General features: G+C 34.4%; 5 protein-coding genes and 1 long non-coding RNA gene across 13 annotated transcripts in view; 3 read left to right on the forward strand and 3 right to left on the reverse strand.

Moving 5' to 3' along the window:
• LOC135842360 (beta-glucuronidase) overlaps positions 1 to 9,761 on the forward strand; it is a 32,659-nt gene extending 22,898 nt beyond the window's left edge. For 3 of the 6 annotated variants that reach the window (XM_065359792.1, XM_065359791.1, XM_065359789.1), the window contains exons 2-13: positions 4,470 to 4,712; positions 4,814 to 4,996; positions 5,198 to 5,364; positions 6,429 to 6,577; positions 6,659 to 6,879; positions 6,971 to 7,117; positions 7,283 to 7,455; positions 7,707 to 7,850; positions 7,968 to 8,052; positions 8,564 to 8,740; positions 8,813 to 8,951; positions 9,031 to 9,761. In XM_065359792.1, the coding sequence (XP_065215864.1) occupies positions 4,503 to 4,712; positions 4,814 to 4,996; positions 5,198 to 5,364; positions 6,429 to 6,577; positions 6,659 to 6,879; positions 6,971 to 7,117; positions 7,283 to 7,455; positions 7,707 to 7,850; positions 7,968 to 8,052; positions 8,564 to 8,740; positions 8,813 to 8,951; positions 9,031 to 9,215 (1,980 nt within the window). In that variant the 5' untranslated portion in view covers positions 4,470 to 4,502 and the 3' untranslated portion in view covers positions 9,216 to 9,761. Of the gene's footprint in view, positions 1 to 2,250; positions 2,392 to 4,469; positions 4,713 to 4,813; positions 4,997 to 5,197; positions 5,365 to 6,428; positions 6,578 to 6,658; positions 6,880 to 6,970; positions 7,118 to 7,282; positions 7,456 to 7,706; positions 7,851 to 7,967; positions 8,053 to 8,244; positions 8,330 to 8,563; positions 8,741 to 8,812; positions 8,952 to 9,030 lie in introns of those variants that run through there. The other 3 variants (XM_065359793.1, XM_065359790.1, XM_065359794.1) reach the window with 3 other exon arrangements.
• Positions 1,403 to 2,808, reverse strand: LOC135842382 (uncharacterized). The gene is made up of 4 exons (XR_010558118.1): positions 2,645 to 2,808; positions 2,433 to 2,567; positions 2,076 to 2,350; positions 1,403 to 1,533 (listed from the first exon to the last, which is right to left on the reverse strand). It is a non-coding gene; the product is annotated as an uncharacterized LOC135842382 (long non-coding RNA).
• On the reverse strand, positions 9,221 to 10,993 carry LOC135842379 (zinc finger HIT domain-containing protein 3). Its single transcript, XM_065359814.1, has 3 exons — positions 10,510 to 10,993; positions 10,249 to 10,391; positions 9,221 to 10,175 (listed from the first exon to the last, which is right to left on the reverse strand). The coding sequence occupies exons 1-3, from the start codon at positions 10,686 to 10,688 to the stop codon at positions 9,997 to 9,999; spliced, it is 501 nt and encodes a 166-aa protein (XP_065215886.1). The 5' UTR covers positions 10,689 to 10,993; the 3' UTR covers positions 9,221 to 9,996.
• Positions 10,994 to 11,146: 153 nt separating this feature from the next.
• LOC135842369 (complement component 1 Q subcomponent-binding protein, mitochondrial-like) lies at positions 11,147 to 12,480 on the forward strand. The gene is made up of 5 exons (XM_065359803.1): positions 11,147 to 11,507; positions 11,582 to 11,732; positions 11,806 to 12,017; positions 12,086 to 12,174; positions 12,246 to 12,480. The coding sequence occupies exons 1-5, from the start codon at positions 11,288 to 11,290 to the stop codon at positions 12,390 to 12,392; spliced, it is 819 nt and encodes a 272-aa protein (XP_065215875.1). The 5' UTR covers positions 11,147 to 11,287; the 3' UTR covers positions 12,393 to 12,480.
• Positions 12,481 to 12,698: 218 nt separating this feature from the next.
• On the reverse strand, positions 12,699 to 13,735 carry LOC135842381 (TP53-regulated inhibitor of apoptosis 1-like). Of its 3 annotated transcripts, XM_065359816.1 has the most exons (4): positions 13,497 to 13,731; positions 13,349 to 13,390; positions 12,979 to 13,126; positions 12,699 to 12,879 (listed from the first exon to the last, which is right to left on the reverse strand). In XM_065359816.1, exons 2-4 carry the CDS (start codon positions 13,351 to 13,353, stop codon positions 12,778 to 12,780), a joined length of 255 nt encoding a protein of 84 aa, XP_065215888.1. In that variant the 5' UTR covers positions 13,354 to 13,390; positions 13,497 to 13,731; the 3' UTR covers positions 12,699 to 12,777. The 3 variants fall into 3 exon arrangements, with proteins under 3 accessions (XP_065215888.1, XP_065215889.1, XP_065215887.1); XM_065359817.1 differs by lacking the exons at positions 12,979 to 13,126; positions 13,349 to 13,390 and adding an exon at positions 13,158 to 13,318 and having other exon boundaries at positions 13,407 to 13,735; XM_065359815.1 differs by lacking the exons at positions 12,979 to 13,126; positions 13,349 to 13,390 and adding an exon at positions 13,158 to 13,318 and having other exon boundaries at positions 13,497 to 13,733.
• Positions 13,736 to 14,000: 265 nt separating this feature from the next.
• On the forward strand, positions 14,001 to 19,025 carry IntS2 (integrator complex subunit 2). Its single transcript, XM_065359779.1, has 17 exons — positions 14,001 to 14,592; positions 14,658 to 14,796; positions 14,868 to 15,093; positions 15,165 to 15,295; positions 15,368 to 15,559; positions 15,624 to 15,796; positions 15,872 to 16,072; positions 16,144 to 16,327; positions 16,412 to 16,560; positions 16,632 to 16,803; positions 16,902 to 17,109; positions 17,194 to 17,331; positions 17,401 to 17,553; positions 17,624 to 17,798; positions 17,864 to 18,110; positions 18,183 to 18,507; positions 18,582 to 19,025. Exons 1-17 carry the CDS (start codon positions 14,309 to 14,311, stop codon positions 18,896 to 18,898), a joined length of 3,414 nt encoding a protein of 1,137 aa, XP_065215851.1. The 5' UTR covers positions 14,001 to 14,308; the 3' UTR covers positions 18,899 to 19,025.
• The last annotated feature ends 284 nt before the right edge of the window (positions 19,026 to 19,309 follow it).

A 19,309-nucleotide genomic window follows, 5' to 3' on the forward strand; every position in this document is an offset into this window, starting at 1 on the left:
ATTTTTAGAAACTTGAAAGTTTCGATTTCGGTTTCAGTAAGTAATAAGAGTTTTTTGAAAAAAAAATGGTAGAAAACACTCAAGGTCCTCGAAATTGTTGAAAAGAATCATTGAAAATATTATTACCCATAAGTAAATCTTCGGCAAAAAGCGTTGTAGTTCCACATGATTCCACATCAGCTATTCTCACAACGTTTCGATAATATCATTAGCATATTTCAGTAAATTGATATTTTAAGGACGCGCTCCGTAAGTTTAAAGACACACAAAAATATCGTCTTACCTGAAACAAAAAATAGGTGAAACAATTTTTATTATGTATATTTACAAATGTATGTTTCATATGTACCATACCTAGTAAAAATAATGTAATTCTAGACTTAGTCTCTTTCCAGTTTTACAAACTAACAAAATTTTTACATTACACCTTCGATATAGTTTGGGATACAGGTAATGATTTAATCAGTAATTAGGCACTTGATAAAGGAGCACTCTGAGAAGCCCTAACATCCTCAGGAATTGTTCACACCAGCCGCAGTCAGCGATGTTATGTTAACATGAAAAAATTCCAATAAGCGTTACAGCAGTTTAGAATTTTTTTACATAGTCTATACGTACGAAGATACGCCCATTCGTAGCGTCCGATTTGATATAAAAATGCCAAGTACCTAAGGCTAAATGCGATCTTCTTGGGTTCAATATCACGTTTAATATCAAAACTTGAAAAAAAAAAGTAGCAGCTTCTATATAAAAATCTCGCTCGAAATGAATTCTAAGCCCTGAAGCGTCGTTATTGCAGATTATTCGTAATGGAAACAGAAAATGTTTTGTTTGATATCCAGTTACCTACTCGTATTTTGGAAACGAAAAGCTATTCGTGCATTGAGAAATTCGAGAATAGATAAATGTATTCGCATTTGTGAAATATCTAATAACACTCGGAGCTCATCATCATCGGTATGAAACATATTATCTTGGAACGCATTTATCACGTTGTTCTCACTTGAATGAATTAAGTTATCTTCTGTGATAGGTATTAGGTACGCTATTGAGGGGGAATATTTTGCGCATAGGTACCTAGTTCGTTTTTTAAGAATATAAGTACCTACACGTGAACAAATAAAGATACTTGTAGGGGTTTCCTTATCTGCCATGACACATTTAATTATCAATGTGTGTGCAATTAAAACGATGATATAACAACGTAGTACGTACATCGTTTCATCGGTACCATAATAACGAGTGCTTAAAAAAATCGCCGATGGAATTAGCATGATTATATGTAGATACTGGGTACGCACAGCTATTAAACTATAACATTTTACATAATGTCGTTTACATTCTGTATATACGATCATTTGGATTACCGGCAACAGTGAGTAGATGGAATGGAGGTGATTTGAACTCTAATGTGATAAATTCATAACGGAGGCGTGCCAATTCAGAATACATGGCTAATAAATTTATATAATGAACAGCTTTAACGCCATAACAATCACGACCTGATGTACCGTTTAATCCATTACGTCATATCTGTAGCAGAAAGAGTAAGGGAAATAAATTCAATAATCTTTACATTGTTTCCATATTACACATTACACATGAAGTCTGTAGTCCAGTCAATCTAGACAAATTTTAATAGTTGACTCAAGGCCCATATTGCAAGTCTTCAAGAGGGTCCCATTTTTTCCTCTGAGATTTCAACTCCGACAGACTAAGTATAGAAATCCAAACGGTCTTAAATCATCGCATCTTTATAAACGCGGTCACGCATCGTCGATCATATTCTCAACCATCTCAACCAAAGGCGATCTTATAGCATTGAGAAAAAAAATCCAACAAATATGGACAACGGAAATAGATTATAAAAGCTTTGATCGAATTATCCGTTATATTCGCTCACATCGGTATAATTAATTTGGGCAAATGGCAAATATACATTCATTATTCGCTAGCTGTCGACTAGTGTCAGGGTTCTTGTATACGGAAATACGCTTATATGAGAGGTCAATAACAGCAAATCACTTTTTATTGTGCAATATGCACTGGATGGAAAAGTTCATACAATACTTTACCTGTTACAATGCGATTCCATTTCCATTTCGATTCGATAAGCGTCCAGTTTTCCTGTACGCTTGGCTTGGTGAAAGTACTGCAAACGCCGAAAGTTCCATACTTAATTAATTCGATCGCCGGAGTAGTGATACGTGTGTTTGGTGTTATAGATTACCCGCAGGACGTGTTAGGTTCTTCTGTATAGTGAAGTTGATGCGCGATTACTTCTATACTTTTGTAGTTTTCTGAGTTTTTTGCGACAAATGTTCAGTGTTCTTTCGTGTTGTGTGTGACACTACACATTAATTGTTATTATTTGAATCGTAGGATAACAATGTAAGTATAAATTGTTTTTGATGTTTTGAGAGTTGACTTACCCAGTGCTGGAAAATAATGCTGTTTTGTAAGTTCTACGAAGTTTGAGTATTTTTTTGATAATCATCTCTTATTCTGTTTGCAAGTCTTCATCGTTCGCAGTTAGTTCGTAGATAATTTCTTTTCAATTTTGATTTCTGTTGAAAGAGAACTTATTGTACATAAGAATGAAATATTTTGATTGATTGAATTGAATTGGTTGAAATGTACTTACTTAGGGTAATTATGGTATCGTTCAAGTCTCAAGTCGAGTCGAGTATAAACTATAAAGTATAACTTTTTTTCACTTTTTACTTTTACTTCTTTTACTATTGATAAAAATGAAATGAAATAATGAAACTCCTGCGGCGCGGCGGCGGCGGGAACCCATGTCGTCCATGATTGGCATGATTGAAATGAATCGTCACTTCGTCACGATGGCATGTACAGGGTGCCCAGAAATATCGTGAACCCCAAAACAAAGAAAGTTTTTCATTAAGGGCCGATTCCGCATACTTTATTGCATAAGCAGCAGGCAGAATCCTTGACTAAGATTCACACGTTGCAAGTTTACTTAATTCAAGTACATTCACTTTCAAGTACTTAATCATCTCTGATCAAATAAATTTACTTGTATTTATTATTTTTCATCGTGAAACTGAAATAGAATGGATAATCTGTCAATTAATTAAAAAATCAAGTTACTTGCGGTAGTTTGAATTGAATAAACTAGCAGCGTGTAAACCTTGCTTATCAGCATGCATCTTCAGATCTGGAGATCTACTGAACAGAATTAGATGAAATTTGAAATATATATACTTTGAAACAATTAAAAGAAAATGTCGGAAGCGATTTTCATTTGATTGAGTATTTTTCGCAGAATTTGAAATTGAAAATGAACGAAATTTGAACACTTTTCAATCATTGATAATTCCGAAACTATTCAAGTAATTAAAAATCCCATCCGACATTTTTTTCTAATTGCTTCATAGTATCTATATTTCAAATTTCATCGATTTTCGTCGGATAGATCTCGAGATCTCAACACTCGAAAATCAGGCGGACCGGGTATGCAATCGTGTATGCGGAATCGGCCCTTAAAAGTGTATAGGTTGGCAACGTGAAATGAATGCATATGATTGGTGGAATGTTATCTCTCCAGTCCAACAACCAATCATGTGCTATCATTATTATCATTCACTGTGACCAACCGAAATATGTAGCGGAAAACTTTTTTATGGGTTAACGATATTTCTGGGCACCCTGTAGAGTTGATAAACAATAAGATGTGACAGACAAACATGAGAGGCTTTCACTTTCATTTTCAAAGTTGGGTTAGGTCAACTCAATGCTATGGTGACTTATGGTTATGCTTGAGCTTGTACCGTTGTACCTTACCTGTAAAAAGTAAAAACTTGAAACGGATAAAGAAATAGAAAAAAAATAACGAAGAAAGGGAGAAAGAAACCTCTGAACTCTGAAGGAATGAAAGAAGGAATAACCCGAATAAGGATTGATTTTGAGAATTATGAGAAATTGACCAAATTGAGGAAAACTGTAATCGTCAGTCGGAAAACGAAAACGAATGAGAAACCGAATAAGGAATCAACAATAATAAATACTTAATAATTAATAAAATAACGACCAGATGATGACCAAATGACAAATTAATATTATTTTAAAAAAAATAAAAATACAAAAATAAAAGTTGTAATAAATTATTAGTTCTAAATTTTTATTTTATTTTATTTTTTTGGTTCAGTTCAAAATTCAAATCATTAAGTGCAGTGCCTCTATTTTGGTGGGTCCCACTCCCATGCCCATCATCCTATACACTTCGCATTTTGCTGCGATGCCCGATGCCTGAAATTTTGCACTTACCTACCTATTTAAAATTTCTTCTTTCGGTTTCTTTCGACTTTCTTGTACCTTTCCAAGTAATTTTAGAGCCCCCAGAGGCTTTCTAGAATGACACTTAAGAATTAGAACTAAGAAGTCAAGCACCTTAATTAACTTCCATCTTCCACCAATCATTCATTTAGAATACTTTTATGTTTCAGAACGTCGTATGCCCGATACTAGGTCCAACGAAAATGTCGAAAATATTTTTCCTGCTGGCGTTATGGATCAAAGTGATAACATCAGATTCCAGTACGAATTCAATCCAAGGAGGCATACTATATCCACGCGAATCTGAATCCAGGGAAGTGAAATCACTGGATGGTATTTGGAACTTCAGACTTTCAGACACTGATCCTTTATTAGGATTCAAAGAAAAATGGTACTCGAAGGATTTAAGCAAAGTAAATACACGTTTTTCTATCGCTCATCTGGGCAATACCTACTAATTTTACAGTGTGTGGTTAAATTGTATAAATATTTTAATCGCGTTTTTGCCATTTAGACAGGACCAGTTATACCGATGCCAGTGCCAAGTAGTTACAATGATATAACAGTCGATAAAAAAATCCGAGACCATGTTGGTTTTGTATGGTACGACAAAACGTTTTTCGTACCTGACTCTTGGCGTCAGCTTGGATATCACGTTTGGTTGAGATTCAGTAGTGTACATTATGCTGCACAAGTGGTACGTTGAACGCTTCAAGAATATGTAATCTACCATTACCTACCTACCTGTTTGTAAATTTACTATCACTTAGCATAATTATTGAAAAAAAAAAAAAATGCACAAAATGCTTGATTATGAGTACCTACCTACTTACAATATAAAGTAATAGGTTGACGCAATCTAATATAATTATTGTAATGGTCTTTTTATGTTCCACAGTGGATTAATGGGCATTTAGTTATGAGCCATGAAATTGGTCATTTGCCATTCCATCGGGAAATAGCTTCGTATTTACAATTTGGGAAACAAAACAGAGTCACCGTAGCTGTTGATAATACTCTTTTACAAACCACATTACCCCAAGGAACTTTGCAGGAATTGAACACGTAAGGAGATTCAGTAATTCTTTATCATCTCGACGTCAAATCGTTATTATAATTTATTTTTCATACTGATAATTCATCGAGAACCTATTTTCACATCATTGATTCTAATTTTTAGACATCGTTGTTCGGATTTGAGTTTTGATTTTCTCATTTCGTCGTGTTTATTTTTCACCAAGTATTTGAAATTTTTTCAAAAAAAGTAAGAGTTTGTGCGAATACCCATATTTATCGGCTTTCCCGACCAATATTCGTATTGCTTTCAAAAAACATGAAACCCGAAGAGCAAAACTCATTAAAAGTTCATTTTACGATTGAAACTTATTATATTGCATGAAATTTTATACCTGTGCGTATTCGTAGCATGTGCTATATTATGCTTTATGTTTCGTTATGTAAATTCTGAAATCGAGATGACGTAAATTTTCTCATTTCCCGAGGGTATTTTTCTTGGCAGGATAAAAAAATATAGATGATTATTCCTTTTTGTGGATTCGTATAATAGCAGATAATTCCCGTACGATTGTAAATAACTACCTACCTATATCGGTACCTACACTAGAAAAATGAATATTTATTTCCGGTTTTGAAAAAAAAAATCATTTATCACGGATGAAAAATTATAATTGTATCTTTCAGTTTCCTTTCACTCTGTTGTAAACGACTGCTGCGTATGAAAAATAGCATAATCTTGTATTGACAGGCGTATTGCTTACGGTTGAAGAAAAATGTTTATGACTTGGAAAAAGTAGCTCGACCATTTTGGAAAAGTGTAATTTTCCTGGCCTATGAATTTTTATTACCTTATGTTGGAAGAAATAAATTTTCCATTTGGAAAACTCTCTTTTCGATTCATAAACGACTTTTGCAGCTGTTACGCGTGAGGTGAAAAATTACTTTCACATGGAAAATCAATGAAAGGGTTTTTCGAGCTAAAAATATAAACAGTATACGGTCCTTCTTGTTTTCATGGAAATCATTCAGATTGCGAAAAATTTTTTCATTTAGTTTTAACGTGGCTTATTCGAATGAGAATACGATTAATACGAATTTACGTTATTTTTCAGAGATTTCGGAGTGGAAACAGTTCAGAGCTATACGTTTGATTTCTTCAATTACGCCGGTATCCATCGTTCTGTGCATTTATACACTACTCCGGCAGTATACATAGACGATATACACATTTTAACTGATATTAAATCCGATGGAACTACAGGTAAACATTTTCTCAATCGCTCGATAGCTCATCTCGCAAGGCATTACCTACATTTTTCCTATTTTTTCTTTTTTTTTTCAGGTTTAATTCATTACAATATTACTATTGGTGGAGCAATACCTCATGGAACTGAATCGATTATGTGTGTTGTCGATTTACTCGATCATGAAAGCAATTTTATCGTAAGGAAGAATAGAAATTCAACTCTGAGTGGCCTTTCTGGAACGATCGAAGTACCCAAAGCTAAATTATGGTGGCCATATTTAATGGATCCGAATCCAGGCTACATGTATACGTTACAAGTACTAAATGAGATTTTTTCATTGCATGATCAAGTTTAAATTTAAAAATAGATGATTTCTAAATTCGTTTTTTTTTTAATTTTTTTTTTAGGTGCAAATATCTGAGCAAGAATGGGGCTCGAATGACGTTTACAGGCAACCAGTTGGCATCAGAAGCTTGACTTGGAATAATACCAGTGTTTTAATCAATGGCAAACCGATTTATTTGAGAGGTTTTGGAAGACATGAGGATTCAAATGTACGAATGAATTGTTAAATTGCAATACCTACCCAAAAGATTGAAATTATTTTAATTTTATATTCCTTTTATTTTATTCTATAAAATTTCCTTTTTTTTTAAAAAAAATATGGTACTACCTATTTATTTGTTTGAAATGTGATTAATAATTTTGTTGGTTTGCAGATTAGAGGCAAAGGATTAGATCTGGCTTTGGTGACGAGAGATTATAATTTACTCAAGTGGATTGGAGCAAACGCTTATAGAACATCACATTATCCTTATGCTGAAGAAATCATGGATTTTGCTGATCAACAGGGTATAATGATTATCGACGAATGTCCAGGAGTTGATGTTGAGTGAGTTCTATTACCTACCTAACGTTAAGTGTAATTTTTCGCGAACCCGAAATTCCCGATAGGAAGAGAGAAGAGAATAAATACTTACATGAGAAATGAAGCGTGCCTGTTTAAATATTTAAATAGAATACCGGCCTATCTACGCCACAGGAATTGAAATTGACACGAAATGAGCATTACTTTATTAAAAAACTCTATTCATTAATTACTTAATGATGATAATTTCTCCTGCAACCTGCCTATTTTTGCAGAAATTATTCCACGTTGCTGCGTAAAAAGCACATGGACAGTATGGCCGAACTAATTCGTCGGGACAAGAATCGACCAAGTGTAATTATGTGGTCAATCGCTAACGAACCAAGATCTCAGTTAAAAGAAGCCGACGACTATTTCAAGTAAATTTCGGCGAAAATATCTCGCTTGATTAGCACTACGCACTTTTACAACGGTCTGATACGACGACCTGAAAATCCTTCCACTAACCCCCCATTGTATGTATATGTGCGTTATAGATCCTTAACGGAATTTGTAAGGAGTATTGAGACTTCGCGTCCTTTAACCGCTGCTTTAAATAGGGGGTACAGTGAAGATCTTGCGGTGAGTTAATTTCGTCTTTATGTCAATGTTCAGTGATAATGTACAAATTTTGTACGAATCGTTCGATATGTAGGAGAGTATGAGTGTATGCCACCGGTCAACTGCTCACGCCCTATATGTAGTTTGACGACGCACATTGTTTTGCTGCTTAAAGAGAGTCAAACCTACCTAATTTAAGAACGTTAATTTTAGATCGGTGGCGAGCTATGTGAAGCAGCTAGATCCATCGAGACCAGTTTCTGCCGCAATAGCAGTCTCGTTTTATTCTGATAAATTGGTGAGTGATGATTCTAGATGTTGAAAATCTCATCATGGTGGTCAAGTTGACCGAAAAAAAAAGAGCCGAAATTATCTTAGTAATTTTTTACGCTAGTATTTTTGTATACTACTAGCGTAAATAACACAAACGTCGAGCATTTAATTTGTATATTCGCTGAACGCTGATCATTTTATGTATCTTTTTGGGGTCAATTGTTGAGCAGTAAGTGACAGAAGTGTTTTCCTTTTATAGGGCCAGTACTTGGATGTGATTGGATTCAATAGATATAACGCTTGGTATTCTAATCCGGGTCGTTTAGAAGTAATACAGGTTTCGTTGGAAGATGAAGCTACAAAGTGGCATAAAAAATATAATAAGCCAGTTTTTATGTCTGAATATGGCGCAGATACGATGCCAGGCTTGCATTTGGTAAGTGCAGTGATGTCTTCGATGTTCTATGTATTATGCAAAATTAATTACAGACATATTTTGTTATTCTAGAGTCCATCTTACGTTTGGTCTGAAGAATACCAAATTGAATTATTTTCTGAGCATTTCAAAGCATTTGATAATTTAAGGAAGAAGAATTTCTTTATTGGTGAAATGATCTGGAATTTCGCCGACTTCAATACAGCTCAAAGTAATAAAATAATATTGTTTTCAAGTACCCATTTTTTTTGAATAGGTATCTTAATCAATAACAATAATTATTGTTTCAGCAACTACACGAGTCGGTGGTAACAAAAAAGGAGTATTTACACGTGAAAGACAACCTAAATCAGCAGCCTTCCATGTACGCAGACGATACTGGTATTTAGCCAAAGAACTAGATCGCGTATCTTTGCCATCTGATATTCGTCCTTACGAAGCATCCATGCCAAATACCCTTAGAACGGAACTTTAGGTGTGAAAATTAAAAAAAAACGACCATATTTTTTGATAAAGTTCCTTTTCAATATTTATTAAGATTTTTTACAAATCGTGTACAACAACATATTACCTATACATTGTGTCTTCGTTTAAATGATATATTTTATTTCGATGCAAAGCATATATCCAAGGTTATTTTTTAATTAAACAAGACTGATGTTAATTTAACGAAGAAATCGTTATACATACCGTATTTTTTTCTATTTTGTAAGTTTGGAACAGAGAAGAGTTGAATTTTGTTGTATGAATTTTTGTTTATGTTGTTACAATGCCGATATGTAGAGGTGCAATAATACGCTAGTCGCGTTAATTTATGTACGTTTCAAATTGTGTTTTTTTAAATGTATTGTTAAAGATTTTTCTTAATTTGTTGTATGTTTTCGTGTTAGCGTCTAAGGATGCGAAAACGCCAGATAATTTTGCACCTGTGTGGATTTTAGAAACGGATAATAATTTTTGTTTAGTTTTTACGTGTTATTGTGATGATATATGAAGTAAAATAAATTACACGTTGAACGTGTTTGATGAAATTTATTAAAAACTTGGAACGTCTCAAAACACTGCTTCGTCTTATTTTCGCCAAGTGATTCAACTGGTGGGGTTTGTATTACAAATCGAAATGGAGCACTGATACTTCTCGTCGGGATACATCCAGTTCCGGATTTCATCGATATTTCAACTGGAGAAACGTCGAATGGACGTTTGAGTGAATTATGCATTAGTCATCAATTCCTTCATAGTTTCTGTCACACAATTTACGTTAATTCCTCCTCAGGCTCGACAATTTTCAAACATTCTTCAACGAATTCAACGAAAATAGGTTCTGCCATGGCTTCTTTCAGATCAACAGCAGGATTATCAGATTTGTCAATTAGGTCTATGATTCTTCGCACGTGAGGATTACGTAAAGTTGCTAGAACTCCTTCGCTGTGTTCTGAAATGAAAATGTCATAATTATATGATGATTCGTCAAGTACTTAGGAAGTAAGAAATAGGCATTAACTTACCTAATAACTTCAGTTTTTCAGGGGGTACAGTATCTTCTGTTTTATACATGAAATTTTCGAGAGTACTTTCCCTTAACGGTAACGTTTCTTTAAATGGTTCACAGTTCTGAGAAGAATGCGATTTCCAGCACTTCAAGGAGCAACTGAAAACATAGAAGCATAGAACGTTGAATGAAAATACTCACTGCATATTATGAGATCATTTCAAACACGACAACACGAGAAAAATTGAATACGAAGTAATATTCTACTACTACTTACTAGTTGATACGACACTTTGGACATTTATACTTTGGTTCAGCATTACTACATATTGCACATTTCATCATTAAATAATTTATTTTGTTAAATAAAATGATGGAAATTTGGAAATTTAACTTCAAAAATTTGAAAATTGAAAAAATAAATGTGAAGAAATTTTGATAAGAAAATAAAAACATGTTGATAACTTTGACTATATATACATGGACTGCTATCTCCTATTGTTGTTGAATGGGAATCGTGAAGCCAAAGCAATAGAGGTACTAGATCGGGACATGGGCTCTGAGCATGCGCGAGATTTCGTTGCAACGAGCGAAGCGGTTGTTGGAACGTAGGAGGGTGTTCGTCGCTCCGTGGTTCACCGTGATTGGAAGGTGCGAGGGTGGGTGGGATTCCTGCGCGCGCATGAAAATTCCCGATGCTCCCGATCTAGTACCTCTATTACTTCGGCTTCATCGGCAACAATGAAGATAGTAGTCCATGTATATATAGTCAAAGGTTGATAACATAGCATAGACCAAAATATTAAGATCGTCCTGGAGCAATCGATGCTGTAAAAATGTTTTTGATATCAAAAAGCCCAATAGAAAACCTAAAAAGTACTTTACTACTTGTCTTTTCCATCACAGTTGTGTCGTTCTATCGGCGATTTTATTTCTGCACGTTTTTCTTTATCAATCAATTTCGGTAATTTTTATTTCGCGAATTTGTGGAATTTTGATTGATTTTCTGGTTAGTGCGTCAAGAATAAGTATAAATAATCCTTGAATAACAACAAATGATCAAAATGAGCGGCGTCATGAGATCTTCACTCAAATTCTACCCGAGTTCAGGCTTTATGAACTTATTCAGACGAACCATCAAGCCGGAGAATACCCAACAGCGGCTATACAGTACTCTATGGAATACATGCCCAAAATCTACAGCCAATATCGCACATAGATCTACCGCTGTGTGGAACAAATGTAATACTTCGCCGAAACTGTATTCCACTAAAAGTGAGCATTATTGACATTTGTATCTTAGATGTGTTATGGTGATCAGTAGTTTAACAGTCATGTGATTTCCTCAGGTGAAAATGAGCTAGCCGAGTTTCTCGAACAAGAAATAAGTGCCGAGCAAAAACTACAAAAAAATAAGACCATTCCGTCGAAAATCGATGACTTTGATGTGAAATTGAACGGTTCTGAAGTTACTTTGGTCAAATCTATTCCCGGAGAAACGTAATTTCATCATCCTTTTTTATCATGGTGTATCGCTGCGCATTCTTATTCTTACCATTTGTTTAAATTTTAGCATCACGATCAGGTTCAACATCAATGATTCAGTGGACGCCTACGATCCTAATGAAGGTATCGATGGTGATGAAGCTGATGAAAACCGCGTTGCCTCAATTTCGTCGAAACCAGAATTTAGTATAGCTATCAAGAGGGGCGATACTACCCTAGAATTTATTTGTAATTATTCTGCAGATGAAGTGGGTCCCGATGATGATGAAGAAATGGGCGGTAAAATCTTGATTTCTTTGAGCTCATGATTGCGGTTTATCAGCATTTTAATTACTTTTGTTTTTCAGGCGATGTATTTGTTATCGAAGAAGTCAGTTCTTACAAAGGAGAAGCGAAGGAGACCAATTATAGAGTTTCTGGAGGCATCCTTGATGGGGTAAGTTGAATAATCATCAGAGTAGTTCGTATTGCGTCATTTTTTTTTACCCACGTGTTATTGTGTTCCAGTACTTGTACGATTTACTAATGAATTACTTGGATGAGAAAGGTATTACAAATGAATTCGTAATGAATGTATCGCAACTCAGCACAGCTTACGAACATAGCTCTTACATCAGTTTATTGAGGGATTTGAAAAGTTTTACTTCCAAGTAAATTGTAATTAAGGTTAAAGTTACTAGATTGTGCTAGAAAGATTGTATGTTTTTTGTATTCATTATGCTAATATAAAATGCTAAGTGTATCCTGTTTCTTTACTCATTGAAGTGACGGCCAGCTTCAATTAGATTATTTTTTCCACCGGCGTAATTATTTTTCACGGAGTTGATACGATGTTCAATGAAATTTACCGCTTTCAATGCGTTTAAATTGAAATCAAGATTGAAAGATTCTATAAAAACGTCGTTTTCCCAGAGATGCAGAATTTCCAACCAAGTATAAAAATAGAAAAATTATCAAACATTTGAAAATCATTTCCTATATTTTAAAAATAACTACAACATAACACATGAAAATAAAACAGTGGAAATGTACACCAAGATCACTTAGAATTACTGCTTGACTGCGGCTTTGCGTTCTTCTCCACCTCAAAATTATCGTTCTCGATTTCTTTTATACTAATATTGTGTTCTTTCATGTTTTTCTGCAAGATATTACAACAAAATGAAAAACATTTCGTAAGTGAGTAAAAATATAAACGAGGAAAATTTATCCAAGGTATCATAGCAACGTAATTGAATACCTGAACACAATCTGTGTACGATTTCAAAAGTTCTTTGCACATACTATCATTATTATCTCCCTTCAAGAATTTCTCAGGAAACCAAACATTAAAACAAGCCTCATATTGCTCTTTAAGTTGTCGACATGATTCCATTGGATAGTTTTCACTGCGCATATAAAATAACATTAAAAATATACCTTTAAGCATTGTTGATACAGTTTATACAGAGGAGCACACATTTCCTCGTTTGTATCTCCTTTTAAAAATCTATCGGTAAACCAGACGGTGTAACAAGCGTCGTATTTTTGCTTTAATTCGTTACACTCTTTGTGCATACTATTCATTTTTGATTTTCGATCTGCAAAATGAAATAACAAATTATTCTCACCTCATATTTCAGTTTAAGGGCAGCTCAATAGTAGGACAAAAACTGCAATCAAGAATACATTTGTTAGTTGAGAATTGATCAAAGCAGAGTATCGGAAAAGTAACACACTGAAAACGATTTTCGGAATGAAGTTAATGATGAAACATACCCAACCAAGGCATAATAACTGACTATGAAGGGTTTATCTTATACTAGATAAAGAGCGAAATACATCAGCGATGACGTGTGACTTTGCGACTTCAAAAAGTTGTTTAAACATGAATTTTACTCGAGTAATTCCAGTCAAAATTTTATTCCGATTAAGAACACATTTTCACATTCAAATTTTGAAAAAGGAAAAAGTTCAAAAAGTTCGATCAATTTGATAAGAGTGATAACGCGATATTAGCGATCTTAGCGATCGTAGCGGATGAAAATTTCAATACGCAAACACTACCGGGTGCTCATTAACTTAAGTCATGAATTTTATTTTGGTACCTTGGTTTTTCTATTTCATTTTTTTCGTAGAGAAAAGCTCAAAGCTGTAAAAATTGAATCAAGTATTTCATTTGATTTGATTTATTTGCTGAATTGAATTGAAGAATAAAATCAACAGCTCGCGCTCCTGGAAAAAATTAAATTGAATTCCTTCGGAATTGAGAATAATTTGATATAAATTTAATGAGCACCCGGTAGTCTTTTATCATTTTTCTGAAAAAAGTGTTTTGTTTTTTCAAAATTTTTGTGTAATGATTAGAGTTCTGATCGAAATTCGAAAGGTTTTTTGATGGATTATATGATTTAAAAATCACCTGACGAGTGTACTCTATAGTCTATATTTTAAAGCAATACGTTTTGTGTTAAGTCGTTTATTTTGTTCGCTAAAGTCATCCGGCAAAAGAAATATTCAGCACCGGACTTCATTTTAACATGCTGTGATCGAATTTGTTGCAGCAGTATTAATTTGTAAATATCTTCGCAATGAATTTCGATTTCACCGTACATCCGGACGTTTACAAAGCATTACTCAACGTAGACGTTAATTCATTGAAAAAATTCACGTCGAAACAGATCAGATCCATATTACCATGTCTCGTTCGTATGGGTCTAATTACACCGGTAGATTCCACCGGAAAATGCCTAGAGAATCGTAGAGAAATATTGACCATATTATCGAGCATCGAAGCTGTTAACTTGATAGTTAGTTTATTATCAGTGGATTTCCATGCATTAGAAGTGAAAGTAAAACAGGAGCAAAATCTGAGGTATGGATTCATTTGTTTGATACATATTCTATGAATGTGTTTTTAAACGAGAACTTTCTTTGCAGAAAAAAATTAGGTAATTCTCAAGGAGACAGTGTCTTGGCAGAACCCTGTGATAATGGATTGGCTTTACAATTTGAACGTAGTGATTCGATGGAAAGACTGCGATTAGTTTTATGCGAACTGTTGTACATTGGTAGTCAGGTAAATATAGAAAGAAATGCTCATGTTTACGAATCATGTTTCGAAATAATTCAGCGAGAGTTCTTTTACAGGTATCAGAATTTCAAAAGAATGCCAATGAATTTTATATCAAGAGTTCCGAATTGTTCGATAATGCTGTATATATTCCCGAAGTATGCGATGTTATTAATGTCGCCTTGGCTGAGTTACCAGCTTTACTCACTATTCAAGATATTGCTCAAACCCTTTTACATGTTAAACATGGTCCAGATATAATATGTTGGATTGTGGCTAATTTTCCCGATTGTTTTTACGATGGTAAGTTCATCAGTATTTTCTGACTATGCCAATATGCGTATTTTTCTGTATTTTGTTGTTCGTTTTCGCAGTCTGTATGAACTTGATACAAAATTCCGATAAAATAGAAGATGAAAATGGAGGAACAAAGATAAGAATGGAAACTTTAACAGCTCTATGTAGAATGTACCCTGAAGGAGCTTATGTGATACGTTCCAAATGCGTAAGTTGTTCTAAAAATAATGCCAAAGTTCATAATAATAAAGAGATCAAGCTAAATTTGTTATTTTTGCAGGTCGAGCTATGCAAACTACCAGCTCTCACTATAACGTTAACTTTAGATTTCCCGGAATGTTCCAAAGGTGAATTAGGTAGTAATTATTCGAAAACTGGAGGCGACATTGTTCCATTCGTATCCGGATTATTGTTAGGAAACGATCAGTCTGTTCGCAATTGGTTTTCTATGTTCACACGTGGCAGGCTGAAAGTGAGTAGAAATTGATTGTGGTGATCTAAATGTTGTAATTTTTCTAAATCTAGTATTTTCTCAGAATGTGAAAGAGAGTAATGTGGCTTTGCAACGTCTTCGAGATGAATTAATCTCTCAGCTGAGAACTCTCGTCGGCCAGACCAAGGATAGTAATAAAATTCCGTACTTTAGCGTAGTTCATGGATCAGTTTTACTCCGATTATATTGCGCTTTGCGTGGTATTGCCGGAATTAAGTAAGTTTCAATTTACTTTGTTTTTTGTCCTAAAGACTAAAAATTTTAATAAATTGCTTCTTTATTTTTTTCAAGGGTTCAAGATGAAGAAATATCGTTATTGATTAAATTAATGACTATATGCCTTCCTCCATCTCCCGAGGGTGTTAGATTTGTATCCATTGCTGTCTGCATGTTGTTCGCGTGCCCTTCTCTGATCAGCCAAACGGAATATGAAACTAAAGTGATTCACTGGTTGAAATGGCTCTCCGGCGGAGACTCGCCTTTCTTCGGAAAGTAAGCAATCTTCGTCAATCATCGTCATAAATATACAATGAAATTTTCTTAATTCATCTACTTATGCGTAGGCCGACGGATATCACCACATCGTTCAGCGAAATGTTGCTCCTGTTGGCTATTCATGTCCATAGTGGTCAGCTGACTGCTATAAGTGATTTGGTGTGTTCAACTTTAGGCATGAGAGTGTCAATTCGTAACACGAATTTGTCTCGTATTAAGGTTATGTTCATGCAAGAAGTCTTTACCGAACAAGTGAGCTATAAAAAGGATTAAAAAATACTCCATTTTCCTAATTCGAATAATCTTCTAATGGTGTTTTTATGATTTGAATTGTAGGTGGTCACTTCTAGAGCTATTAGTATTCTAGTAACACCTAATTTGAATGCAAATATTCATGGATTTTTACCAATTCACTGCATTCATCAGTTAATGAAAAGTAGAGCTTTTTCCAAACATAAAGTCAACGTCAAAGGATGGATTTATAAGTGAGTTAAACGCAATAAATTTCGCTACATTGATATTTTAATGTCTAAAATTTGCACTGTTTTTATTTCAGACAAATTTGCGCTAGCACCGTACCTTTGCATCCTTTACTACCCTCTTTGATTGATGTTTACGTTAATTCTATGCTGAACATAAGCAATAAACTACCATACGAATCTGTGGTCAATGAAAGAATTACCGAAGAAGAGATAATGGCTGTGTTCAAAGATTCATTGTCGCATGCGGTACGAAAATATAATAATTTTTCAATATTCACAGAGTATGACTTCTGTGACTTTCTGAGTGTTCAACCTCATTTATAAATATTATCTTACCTTCATAGGAGAATCACGAAACAAAAACCAAATCGTTCATGCCTCAGTTGCTCCTGCTTTATTACATTTTATTGTACGAAGATGTTCGATTATCGAACACTCAGAACTATGCCAACGCCAACAGAGTAGTGAAGAGTTATTCTGCTGAATTTTTATCGGAGTTCCCAATCAAGTATTTATTGCAACAGGCTCAAAAAGATCAACAGTGTTATTCCGGTTCGATTCTTCTTTATTAACCTCGTTTTTTCCTTCTTTTGTATTGTTGTGTATATTATTGACTCGGATGTGTGTATTTTTCAGGTCTTTTTTCTTCGCTACTACGTCTGCTTGCGACTCATTTTCCTCATTTATCTTTGGTGGAAGATTGGTTAGAAGATGAAGATTCATCGCTGACTTTTGTTTCCACCAGAGTGATCTCAGAAGAGTCTCTAGCCGAAGGTAAAGCTCTTCAATTGTGAAGATTCAGTTTTTTTTGGTGACATAAGTAACTCGAGATTTATGTTACAGCTTTACAAAATATGTCCACATGTCCATCGAGAGCTTCTGGTTTATTGACAACTCTATTAACGATTCCTTTGAAAGAAATGTGGCCGTATGTGAATATTTTCATGAAATATTTAAGATCTACGTTGGATAAAAATGTTCCTTTATACGTTCAAGGTGTATATGAATAACCAATTATTCATTTGGAACTCTTAAAAATGATCTAATATACGTTTTTATTTTACAGAACTATACAAAAAGGTATGGTTGAGATTCAACAGTGTATTACCGAGAAGTTTGTGGGTAATGACGATAAAAGCTTTACTTCACGAAGAAGCCACATTACCTTCTGTACCACCGAAACAAGAAAAAATCATCATAGACCCGTTACAAATATTACGATGTGACGATCGCGTATTTAGGTAAGATATAGAAAGCCAAAGGAGTCGCATGATTTTCCATTACAAATAATTTTTTGTTTATTTAGATGTCCTGCTGTGCTAAGCATCGTAATTAGAGTACTCCAGTCTTCGCTTGCAGCTTCACGAAGTCAACTTAGTCGACATTTGATGGACGGTCCCTTATCAGCAATTCAATCTAATCAAGTGATCACCATAGGAGGGTTAACTACTGACGTTGAGAGAGAAGAATTGAAAAACGCTTTAATTGCAGCTCAAGAAAGCGCCGCTCTTCAAATACTACTGGAATCTTGTTTAGAAACCGACGACGATATTGTAAGGATAACGTTTTAGTAAATTGCGTGATGTATTATAGAAAATTTAATTTATCTGATTGTGTCTTTTCAGGAATCTAAAGCTCAACGATGGTCACTTCGCGAAGTCCAAAGCATCATATGTTCATTTCTACATCAAACGTTTATTGCTGATCCATCGCTGTGTAAATTAGTTCATTTTCAAGGCTATCCTCGCGAACTACTTCCTGTAACGGTGACCGGTATTCCGTCAATGCACATTTGTGTGGATTTTATCGCCGAATTGATCAGTCAACCTTCGCTAGAGAAACAAGAATTCGCCGTTGACTTAATTTCACAATTAGCTCTGCAATACGCGTTACCTCATTCGATGATGGTTTCTAGATTAGCCCTCAATACCTTAACAGCTCTGTTAACAGGTTAGTAAATTTGTGACGTTAAAAGATAAGTTGTATTTTGAGGTATTAATTTTAATTTTTTCTCATTCACACAGCTCTTCCGGCATTCTGTAGAACAGAACTGTTCGTAAATACGCTTCCGGCGTTTGCCCGCATTTGCGAAGCATTTCCACCGTTAATCGAAGATACTATTATATTATTAATTCAACTTGGAAAGATATCAATATCGGAGACTGCGCTAAAAGGAGGATCAGTTAGTTTGAGTATGACTGCGTCTCTGGATGATGGTTATCTATCCGATGGATCTAATTCAAGTTGTGTGCTCAAATCGAACGATTGTTTGTATAAAGGTGTCGAAGAAGTTTTTGCTTTGATTATATCCAAAGCTGTGCTTAAACATAAGATTTATTGATAAATTATTTGTATTATATTGTTCAAAAGTACCCAGGCTATTTATTTATCAGTTTTGTAAACGTGAATTCTATTTGTGTAAATTGTAAAACTTTGTGATAGTAAAGTTTCTACGATTTTTTATCTAACGATGTTTTTGTATTTTTTGGAAAAAAAATTCATCTCAAATTGAATTTATTTTATTTCCGTAAATACAATTTTTATAAAATAATTATTTAATCTCAGAGAATACATAATTCATTTAAATTTTCTAAAAAAGAGTAGGTATTTTAAATACTGTACGTAAAGCAAAGTGTTATTAACGCCGGAACTCATGCGGCTCACTTCGAGGTTTCTGGATCCTCCGCATTGCTGGACTGTGCGATTAAATTTTTCAAGAGCATCTTCCTGAGCTCCTCCACACTTTTTGGCG

Source organism: Planococcus citri, chromosome 4 (genome assembly GCF_950023065.1).
Source record: "Planococcus citri chromosome 4, ihPlaCitr1.1, whole genome shotgun sequence".
In the NCBI taxonomy this organism is placed as follows: Eukaryota; Metazoa; Arthropoda; class Insecta; order Hemiptera; family Pseudococcidae; genus Planococcus; species Planococcus citri.